This window comes from Crassostrea angulata, chromosome 7 (assembly GCF_025612915.1).
Source record: "Crassostrea angulata isolate pt1a10 chromosome 7, ASM2561291v2, whole genome shotgun sequence".
Lineage (NCBI taxonomy): Eukaryota > Metazoa > Mollusca > Bivalvia > Ostreida > Ostreidae > Magallana > Magallana angulata.
In genome coordinates, this window is record NC_069117.1 from 14,470,644 (window position 1) to 14,481,916 (window position 11,273).

At 37.3% G+C, this 11,273-nt stretch overlaps 2 protein-coding genes across 2 annotated transcripts in view; both read left to right on the plus strand.

Moving 5' to 3' along the window:
- The first annotated feature begins 250 nt into the window (after positions 1-250).
- LOC128191174 (uncharacterized) lies at positions 251-5,614 on the plus strand. The gene is made up of 7 exons (XM_052863258.1): positions 251-1,401; positions 1,823-2,105; positions 2,565-3,134; positions 3,263-3,357; positions 3,988-4,213; positions 4,426-4,587; positions 4,695-5,614. The coding sequence occupies exons 1-7, from the start codon at positions 1,165-1,167 to the stop codon at positions 5,597-5,599; spliced, it is 2,478 nt and encodes an 825-aa protein (XP_052719218.1). The 5' UTR covers positions 251-1,164; the 3' UTR covers positions 5,600-5,614.
- A 710-nt stretch (positions 5,615-6,324) lies between these two features.
- Positions 6,325-11,273, plus strand: part of LOC128156984 (uncharacterized) — a 5,002-nt gene continuing 53 nt past the window's right edge. The window contains exons 1-10 of the mRNA XM_052819332.1: positions 6,325-6,651; positions 7,186-7,465; positions 7,689-7,848; positions 8,300-8,474; positions 8,745-8,867; positions 9,028-9,139; positions 9,425-9,528; positions 9,642-9,861; positions 10,122-10,211; positions 10,466-11,273. The exon at positions 10,466-11,273 is cut by the window's right edge and continues 53 nt beyond it. Coding sequence (XP_052675292.1) covers positions 6,415-6,651; positions 7,186-7,465; positions 7,689-7,848; positions 8,300-8,474; positions 8,745-8,867; positions 9,028-9,139; positions 9,425-9,528; positions 9,642-9,861; positions 10,122-10,211; positions 10,466-11,196 — 2,232 coding nt within the window. The 5' untranslated portion in view covers positions 6,325-6,414 and the 3' untranslated portion in view covers positions 11,197-11,273. The remainder of the gene's footprint in view (positions 6,652-7,185; positions 7,466-7,688; positions 7,849-8,299; positions 8,475-8,744; positions 8,868-9,027; positions 9,140-9,424; positions 9,529-9,641; positions 9,862-10,121; positions 10,212-10,465) is intronic.

The window sequence follows — 11,273 nt, forward strand, 5'->3', positions numbered from 1 at the left end:
ACTTCAAAACAAGTTGCTGAAAGTATATTTGAATTTACCATAAAAATTAGTACAACCAACTTTTATTTTCGTCTCTGTGGTGTGTTTTTATGTAAACAACCAATGATTCATACAACAATTATATTTTTGCGGCCCATTTGACGCTTGCGTCAAGATGATTTCTTGTTTTCTTATATAATACGTGTTACCATTAATCCTCGCTTCGCGAGGCGGGCTTCGCCCGCCTCTCGCTGCGCTCGGTATTAATATATCATTGTTTTCATTTCAAATCCTTACATTCTACCGAATTAGTAAATGGGGGAGGGGGGTGTGCAGCTTCTGATACTTCAATTTTTTCTGTAAATTTAGGAATAATTATGTTTGCTGCGAGAAAAAAAGGGGGCTGGCCCCTCCCCAATCCTATATGTGCCTGATGGTTAACTTTACAAAAAAGGGAAGAGGGAGGGGGCTAAGCCCCCCTAGACCCCCTCCCCGGTTCCGAAACCAATGCAATATGGAGGTGCCCCATACTACTTTAATAGCTCTATGTTTTATTGAATACTGTTCCTAACCCCCCATCCCACTCCACCAGGGAAAAAAAATAAAACGAAGAGGTGCTGAAATTTCATTTCATAATTTAATTCTGCAATTTATTCTTATAATTACATCAAGGGCAAATTACTCTAACTGCAACAAATATATATACGACCCTCCGCGCTATGAACATACTTTATACTAAATAAATACATATGTATATGTAGTACTAAACCATTTTCAAGTGAAAACGATTGAAAAGACCGTATCATATATACATGTATACTCTGTATGATGTATAAATGATAGCCTTGTATTTGTGACTGTGGGCGACACTTTCTTACCTTATCATGTCACAAAATTACAATACCAAGCAATTCATGTCATATTAGTATTATAAAATCCGATAATTCTTTTCCAGACCATGTTTGACTTGAAAATCAAATAATTTTTCACAATTAATGCACTATTCCTTAGAACTTTTGCTTAAATTAGGGCAAAACTTCTTTTATTTCAATATAACAGGCTGCACTTATTCGTGCAAAGTCAAGTTAAGGTCAAAACGCACCCACGTAATGTCTACCATTATCACAGAGATCGGAGTGTCTGTAATTCCTACAGTATTATAATATTAAATCTGGACGAGAAACCATGCGTTATGTCTTATATTTATGCATCTTGTGCGGTCTTTGGCCATTTTCTGCAAGAGCTCAAACGGACTTGACTAGAGTAGCGGATTCGTACGGGCCTCTGGTTGTGGAATCAACCATACAACTTCTTCGTGATGCCTGTCTTATTAAGGACCATCTACTGTTGGAGCGAATCGCAGCCTTTGAAACCAACGACGGGCTTGCAAGAATTCCAGGTGATCACGGTGGGATATGGCAGGTAACCAATACAATTAATTTAAGTTAAGTGTAATTGCGTTGGAGGAATGATAATGCAAAAATGGAAAATAGGACATGAATAACGTGAATTACCATCCTTTACTATTATATGTTATAAACATAGCCTAATAAGAACCGAACATCAACTATTACCTATTTAGGAATGTAAACAAGTTGGATATATATTATGAATTAAATTTTAAGAGCGAACAAATATTTCGTTTCAGGGGTTGTTCATATTTCAAAAAACCCAAACTGTATAACTTTATAATCATTGAATTCAAGAACTGCGTTTTACATATATACCCACCCCCACCCCCCCCCCCCAAAAAAAAATTAAAATAAAAAATTAAATATAATATTATATTAAATACAAAAATACAAATACATTTATATACATAGATAATGCATGTATATTTTAGGTCGATGAGGAAATGTTTAATTTGACCAAAGCAGGGACACCAGAATTAAAGAAAATTCAAGACGAAGTCTTCAAGAAGCTCTTCGTCCTATGGAATGGAATAAACTGGAAAGACTTAAACAGACCTTTATACTCCGGCCTGGCAGCAGCGATTTACCTCAGAACGAAAACTAACGACTCTATACCGCTTTCCAAACCCGACCAGGCCAAGTTTTGGAAAACACATTTTCGGACAAATGGAAATGAGCAGAATTTTCTTACAGCAATGCAGGCCATGCCAGAAGGTGGTGTATATTTGTTGAACTCAGTATAAAATGACACAACTTCATGTGATAAAACACGTTGCGCTGTTGTCGTCTGTAGTCGATAAAGAGCAATTGAAAGGCACGCCATGGTAGCTGATTTTTCAGTATTTTTTTCTGCAAATTGTGATATATATTAATAAAAGTCTGAACATTGCGCAAAACAAAACACTATTATAGGTTTGTTACTGACTATGAATGGAAATATGCTGGGTTATTAAAGTAGATAGAAGGATAGGCTTTGTTCGCCTTGCTCGACATATTTCTGCAGTCAGTATATAATCTAAAGTACAATTAGTAAAATAATTGAATAATAATTATCAAATAAAGCACCTTGCGTCACTTGATCTAGAAAGGAATATGTCACATGTTGAAAAAACTGAAAAAACTCAAGAACATTATTCTCAAATCTCAATACAAAGCATTCTCTTGTATCCACAGGTTGTAGCATCCCATCACAAGTAGACCTTGCATTCGTGGTGGAAACGTCATCAAACGTCAAACCTATAGAACTAAGGCAGTTTAAAGATTTCGTGAATAGAGTCATAAACGGACTCACTGTGTCAAGCTTAAAGGTTCAAGTCGCTGTTGTAACGTTTGGGAGCCAAGCTAATGTGCTGTTCCATCTCAACGCTCACTCCAATAAAATCGACGTTGTATCAGCCATTGATTCAATAACACAGAGCGGTGGATCTGTGGCTACCGACGTGGCGCTAAAACTAACGAGAGATGACGTATTTAACGTCAACAATGGAGCAAGAATTGGGGCCGCCAAAGTGACGGTCCTTTTAACCAAGAGTCTTCCAGACAACAGGGAAGCCACTGAGCAAGAAGCCATTCTTCTTACCGACCATGACGTCACGTTGTTTACCAACGTCATCGGCCCAGGGTTAAGTCCAAACGACCTTAAAAATATAAGTAGCCAGCCTAACTGTGTGCATCATAACTATTTAGAGCGTTTTGATGATTTGGAAAATTTTGCCGTCGAAATGGATCAGGCTATTTGCCATGGTAAAAATTTTTAACCTTAGTTAGTTTCAATTTATGAAATATTGTCATTCTAAGACCTTGATATAGTTTTAGAATTATTCTAAGCAATTCTTATCTCAGCATATCAACGAAATTATTATGTCATGTAGCACCGGCTATAGTGTCCTCTGGAACGCTCACCCACCCATGCAATGTAGATACTCTACTCTCTATACCAGACAGTCCTTATGGAACGACAGTTCAGGTAGGGACTTGTCGTGACATGCTTAACAACCATATGAATCCACAGATGTTTTCTTACAACCACTACCTGGTGTAGAAGAAACAAAACGTTGTAAACATTTCTGCCTTTGTTTATCAGATAACACATGTACTGTATTACCGGAACCTAACTGAACCTTTCACAATTTACCCAATAACTCGCCAATATTGCGTAATAGCTTCGCTCACACTTGGTTATCAACGTACATAATGTTTGTGTCGCCAAGTTATACCTTGTTTTGAATTTTGAATTGAAAAGAGATAAGGGATCAAAAACTGCAAAAAGATGAATCATGTTCTAGTATTGCGACAATATTTTCGAAACATTTTAAGATACTTTTAAAAAGTGTTTTAATATTTCTTTAAAGCTGCTTGGTATGATTTCTTTTACAGTAACAGTATTAATTAATTAATTTCTTACAAACCAAATATCCTAAAGAGTTTATCACGTGTTCATCTATTTACACAAGCAGAGTCAAAATTTATTTTCATAATTGAAGTAAACTGCATTATTATTAAGTATATCATTTAACATAATTATTGTTAATTAGAACTATTTTCAAATGCATTAAATTAGCATAGTTTTATATAGAGAGGTTATTTTGCATTGCAGATTTCAGTGGCGGGTGGGTCAAGAACGGCATATACGTCATACTTATATGGACTGCCGAACACAGCCAAGAACGACTTAGCTTTCACAGTTGACAGTTCAAAAGCGTTGACCCTCTATCTCCATAACAACAGCCACAACTATTTCATAAGTCTAAAGAGTGTTTTTGGTTTGCTCTGCATGAATAACTATACCGTGGATGTTCAAGTTGGACCACCGGGGTCTGTTAGTAGGTATCTCCACCGATCTTCATGGTATTCTTCTGACATCAACGCTTGCCAATTTTATCATTTATACATGACATGTACATATATTTTTGTACACTCATCCTACAAGAATTCTAAAACCTGCTGTTCAAACACAGGAAAAAAGATATTAAATTACAGTACTTTACATATAATTGCATCAGTGCTATTAATTAAAAAAATTGTATTTTTGAAGCGCCTGATACCATATGCATAGAAAAGGGCGTGAAAAAAGACTGCTCCAACGTTACAATGAACTCGACCCCAGCAACCACTACTACTACTACAACGATTACGACTACGACGGTTTCAACCACCCAATCCACCCTAACAACACCGCCGACTTCAACTAAACTGCGTTAGTAAGCATATATAAATAATCAGCATTGAATAAACCTTTTGTATGATATCTTATTCCAACAGAACTCACAGACTTTACTTTCGCTGTTATCATGACATTTGTAGATCAGACGACTTCGAATATTTGTGTAGGGAACATCACGACCGCCCAACACCCAAGTGACCCAACCAAATTCCTGATGTGTGACATTAAGGGCCAGATTCTCGTAGTTCAATGTCCACATAATGAGACATATTGCGCGTCTACAAATCTCTGCGAAGCCAAATGTCTCACCACGACTGCTAAGAACAGCCAACTTTCGACAACTCCGATCGTGGCACCCACGTCGCTAGCGCCCTCAACAAAAACCACGACCCCAAAGAGTCCGATTATTATTATAGTTTTGACCACTGGTCCTCCAATAATCGTAGCTACTGGGTCAGGCTCTGCATCCTCCACTACAACCATTCCTGCACCTCAACCTACTTCCTCCCCTAATACTGGTCCCTCTACAACTAAAACTGTTGCTTCCTCTACAACTCAAACTGTTGCCACTACAACACTAAAGACAACATTAACAAGCCCTGCTCATACTCCGTCTGTTCACCATACAACAACACATTCCACAACCAATTCAAACTGTCACAAAAACCCGTGCACGGCCCATGCTCTGATGAACAACTTTCTGTATTTTCCCGCCTGTGACGAGCATGAATATTATCATTGTTCAGGTATAAATATGATGACTACCGAGCACTGTCCACCTGACAAAATCTTTAATCCAAATATTTTGAATTGTGTCAATGAATTCGTTTTCAACGAGGATACTCAAGTGTTTGATAAGACGGTTCCGAACCCTTGCAAAAACGCACAGGGGGATATGTACTTTATTCACCCAACTGACAAGACAAAATTTATTCACTGTGATGGGTACTGGAATGGTTTTATGAGAACGTGTCCATCTGGTGAAGTTTTTAATCAAACAACTCAGACGTGTGTGTCTTTTGTCAGCTCCGTATTTGGAAAATAAATCATATGATGTACATTTTTATGTTCTGAAATTTTCACAGTTCTAGCAGTTACGCCGATACCGTAATCAAATAAAATATTGAAGTAAACAAAATCAAAATAATAAAAAGACATTAATGAAAAAGATCGTTATTTTTTTTTTTTTTTACAATTATCAAAAGATAAACGTTCACTGCACGATTTACTTATATAGTATCCATGCTGGCATTAAAAGATTAAGGAACGTTAGGGTCAGACAAATTTGCTATCAAGATTTGACACCCACACACTATTTAAGAGGAATGAAAATTCCTAACTACAATTTAATAAATGATTACAATGATGATACAGGAAAAAGTTGACAAATCGGGTGTTTCAATTAAAATTCGTCTTCGAATTAGAAGGTTTGCAAACATTAGAACTTTCAGTTCATTACAATCTAACTGTTCATAAACAGCGGTATAAGGATTACCAACGACGTTTTGGAGTCTTTTTTGATACAATATTTACTTAAAGAAGATTAGATAAATACACATTTTCATAGAGGTGATCGTATACTACTAGAACAGAATGCCTAAAAGAGGGGTGGTTGCAAAGGATTTCTCTGGCGCAGACCAAGGAGTTGTTGTTTACTTTTGGGTTGTGCCTAGTGAAATTAAAATTATCAATTTTTGTAATAGACCTTTGTTTGACAATTGATAAGGTATTAATACCCTCCCCCAAGAGTATTTAATGCTGAGCTATAGTCATATCTATCAGCTTTGGCTCAGGTTCCACTGATTTAAAAAGGACTTTTTTCTCTCTGCCGTATTCGGAAAAAAAGTAAAAGGAGACAGGATGCGGACTCTAATTCTATGTGTGACGGTTGTAGGAATTTTTGGACAGTTTACTGACAAAACGCGAACACCCGGCGAGAAGGGCTCGGCCGTGGTAGAAGCAGTAGTTAACCTTATTAAAAATTCTTGTATCTTTCCGAATGACCGAATGTACCTAAGAAGATTAGCCTATGTAGAAACAAACGATGGACTTGCTTTGAATACGTACAGACCCGGGTACAATGGTGGAATCTGGCAGGTACGATACTGACGTTAATGGTTTACGTTTTCAGTCTTTCTTCTAGAATGTTTTGCTCATATAATTCACACCATGTTGATTTAAAAGTAAACAAATGAACACGATTGTGGAAATTAAGAAAAGGAATTAATCTTTTTCGTTACTTATGATATTTTCCCCTAAAATAGCATATCGTTTATTTTAGTTAAAAATAAAATTGATTGAGTAGTATACTTCTACAAAGTTTTAATTTAATACATTTACAATGTGCATAGGTCAAACTAAATAAATCAACATGAACTGATCTTAACTGTTTTGCACAAAACATAATAGGTCTACACAATTTCGTAAATATGTTTCGTACGGCAAACAAAATGCAGTTCTAAACCACAAAAAAATCTGAGCAACTATTAAATGTATATCTATACCTTGTCGGTTATGACTAAGCATATGAATGCAAGTATTCCATATTGCAGAGGAATGGAACCCCAATTGCAATGTTTTGTAGCGGATTCAATCAAAAGTAAATTTGCAAGTAAACAAAAATAATTGCAGGTTGATGAAGCCCAGTTTTTACTTACGAAGCAAACTGGAGTTCTTAGCAATGAAAAACAGCAACTGAAGACCATGGGGATAGACTGGTCCAGGGTGACATGGCAAGATCTCAGAAAACCCCTGTTCTCTGGTATAGCGGCAGCTATGTACGCTACAATTCAATCTGGAGCCGGAGGAGTTCCGAACGGCATCGAATACCAGGCCGTCTTCTGGAAAAACACGACCAGACCATTACAGGAAGTTAATGTGTTCTACAAAGGAGCACAAAAACTGGAGACTGGTAAGATACAAAATTACTGAATTTGTTGTTGTTGTTGTTGTTATCGTTTTATAAACCTATGTGTCTCTACAAGCACCGTCATCCACACACTCTGCAACAAATCGGTAACTCTTTTGTATCTCCTGCTCTCTAGTATCTTTACACAATTCATCAAAATCGTCATTTCCAATTTTTCATTCTCATTTGCTTTTGTTCATAATTTTACCTCAAATTCTTTCTTCAGGCTGCTCCCAGAAGAACAATCTTGATATTGCCTTCATTGTGGACTCCTCAGCCTCGTTATCAAGCCAGGATTTTGAAGACACAAAAATGTTCATCAGAAGCGTTTTAGGCAAATTTGATATTGGTCTTAACAAAACTAGAGTTGCTCTTATAAAATACAGGTATTGTTTGGTTTTTTTTCAAAATAAAGAGAATTGGAAAAAGAATTATTTTCAAACCAAATCGAAAATAAACGCTCAAGTGTACATGCAACCGATGTGTCAGATTGCGTGGTTCCCATTTTATGAATTTCTAAATTAACCGAACAATGAATTTAAAAGTTATCTCTCTTATGTCTTCGGAAAGCATGACATCCAATTTCTCTAAAGAGGGCTGGATGATCGGGATTAGCTTTAGACTATATTTTTCTCTTTAAGAAGAAAAAGAGCTTTGTATAAATATACAGAAAATTTTCAAATTTTCAAATTGTCTGCCATTATAATATTTAATTTTTTTTTTTACCAAATAAAAGTTTAAAGCTCTAAAAATTTAATGATGGCTTATTTGTTTACCGCCCAGCCTCGTTATAACTTTTTTTCCGTTTACTATTTACAGTATTCTTGTCTATTGCAGTACTTCTGTTACCGAGGAATTCAAACTGAATACCTTCGATTCGAATGCTGCCACAGACAAAGCCGTGGAGGCTGTGCGCTTCAATGGCGGCGGCACCAAAACTGATGCAGCGATTCAGTACGCTGTGGACAACATCTTCCCGATATCTGACGGCGGTCGGCTTGGCTCAGTGAAGGTTTGATTGTCGTTACTAGTTTGCTAATTATATTCGTGCGTATCAATATTCATGGATTCAATGAAAATCAGTTTCGAGGATACGTAAACGCGTTGTCCATGATCTTATTAAAAAATTGCACTTCAATGAACATTAAATTTCGTGGATCTACTTCACAACTATTTAAAAGAACCTAAACAATGCTAGCTACACAAATTTAAGATAAATTTACAGGTTGACTATATTTTATGATAATTTTGACTGTATGTTCCTTTTCATCATCATCATCAGGTCATCATATTGATCACTGACGGTAGATCAGAGAACAAGCTGAAAACCCTGGCCGCCGCAGTGAACGCCAAGAACAGCGGGATCAACATCTACACAATAGGCGTTACACCTCTGGTCGATTCGGTTTGTAGAAAGTCTTTTCTTACAACAATATTCATGATAGTATCTATACAGAAAATACTACTGAAATTTATACATACTAGTACATTATTATAATACTTGTAAATTGTATGAATGATAATAAATTTTATATGAAAAAAGATCCTTATTTTAAATCTTACAGACAGAACTGAATGGTGTGGCGAGTCAGCCGACCTGTACCCATGTAGAACTCCTTAACAACTTCAATGACCTCGACTCCCTGAAATCCGAAATTGAACAAGTTTCATGCACAGGTATTCTATACAAAAAACTTGTAGTTTGATTAATTCAGAACCAATCACTAAAGGACAGGTAACACAATACTAGAACAAAAGCATCGAACAAAACGTCGGATTCTGTATGTCATATCATCTCTGTAGTTTAGCATTCCTTTATCTGGTACCCTTTAATAGTCTATATCTCTATATCCCACACTTCTTTAAAAATTGTAAAAGCAAAACAGATTTGTATTTCGCGACAATCTAATTGTAAACTCAAGTTGAGCAAGACTTATACAAATGCTTCATAATAAATTGCAGCTCCTGTTGTTCTTACGCAAAACCCCACTGCGTACACCTTCCCGTGCGGTTCCCCACTGAATGTACAAGTATTCCCCAACGTCCAGGATGGTTCAACAGTCAAAGTGTGTACACCTCTACCTATCTATCAAAAACAAATTCACAATGTAGCTTTTAAATTTTTGTTTTGTAACTTTAGATTTTGAGTTGTTCAGTAAATAACAGATTTGCATGGTAGGTGACAGTGACAGAGGGGACTGTGACAATCTATGGGTCTACCAATACTCAGGCCAGTTCTGTCTTCAATGAGTTCCAGCGATTGGCCGCCATTAACAGGTCTATGTCATTCTACATCAAGGGAAAGAACGCCATTTCTCTGTCATTTGTCAGCAATTTGCCGACTTCCTGCAAATCCAACTTTCAGGTGAAAGTTACACAAGGAGCAAATCTTACACCAGGTAAATTTTTATGGGAAAGTTACGTGATAATTCCTCAAAATGTGTTAGATAGTGTTCAATTTATTCGGTCTGAGAACATGTAGATCGAGTGATTTAAAAAATATTCTTTGTATGTGCCCTGAATTGAACAAATGATGCGTAATATATGGAATCTGATTTTAATTTCCTGAAGAACATGTTAATAAAATTATTATTATATATTAGTATTGAAGAACTAACAGAATCACTATATGATTCTACCTGGTTTACATCCTTTACAGACAGTCAAGCTCTTTGTATTGAAAACAGCATCGTCAAGAACTGCTCTACCACAACTCTGTTCCACAGTCCATTTCTCATCATGGCACCAGGTACCACATTCTTAAATCATTTCACAGACCAATGAGCATTTCTTTAATTAAAGCAAAATAGTTCTATTTTCAAAGGACTGAATATAACCAAGTAACATCTCTCGCAGTCGTAATTAAGAATCATAGTTGTTTAAAACGTGAAAAATAAAATGTTTTTGAGAGAATCAGTTCTTGGCCTGAATTAGTCTAAGGCCAGTAAAATGGCATTGTAAGTACAGTACAAGACGGCTGAAATGCGATTGTTTTGTTTTTAGTCCCCGGGTTTAACAGTCCCTGTTCCTCCCTGATCGGACATGTTCAGATCTTTCCCTACAGACCAATCAACGACCGCTTCATTTACTGCGACGACAAAGGCAATGCGTTTGTTGTTCACTGTCCACTAGATTTCGTCTATATCGCATCTTATCAGACCTGTGTGCCAGGATCGCTGTACGTAGCAACCACAACCACAACTACCACCCCTGTGGTCACTCAGAGCACTGCCAGGACCACCAGACCAACCCCACCCACCACCACTGCCGCCCCAGTCACAATCAGTCCAAGCCCCAGCCCCGGCACCGTTCAGAACCCCTGTACCCCCGAAAACATCATCAACAATCACATGTTCTTCCCTTATCCCGGTAACAATCAAGCTTACATCGAATGTTACAACTTGCCCTATGTTGCATCCGTCAAGCTGTGTCCAGAGCATCACTACTGGTCGCAGAAATACCTCACCTGTTTGTACAGTGACGTGGTGATTCTGAACCCTACCCCAACCACCGAATCTTACCACACTAACGCCGCCAATCCCTGTAATTCCCTGCCCAACGTTTATTTCTACGCCATCCCTAACGAGCCTACCAAGTATATCCATTGCGACGATTTTGGTGATGCATTTGAGAAAACGTGTCCGGACAATAAAGTGTGGAACGAGGACGTGTTGCAGTGTGTGCCCCGGGGACTTGTCATATACGACACTGCTAAACCCCCGGTCGTCGGGTAGTTCTTGTGTACAAGTAGCAAAACGAATTATTGTAACAAGATTCGATTGTCCATTTGCCTTAATTAGCACAAAATCAA

Bases quoted from the DNA above. Each gene is read 5' to 3' on its own strand.
- LOC128191174 (XM_052863258.1), top strand. From the start codon at position 1,165: ATGCGTTATGTCTTATATTTATGCATCTTGTGCGGTCTTTGGCCATTT. The intron at 3,135-3,262 runs GTAAAAATTTTT...TATGTCATGTAG, and splicing joins GGATCAGGCTATTTGCCATG to CACCGGCTATAGTGTCCTCT. The intron at 4,588-4,694 runs GTTAGTAAGCAT...TGACATTTGTAG, and splicing joins GCCGACTTCAACTAAACTGC to ATCAGACGACTTCGAATATT.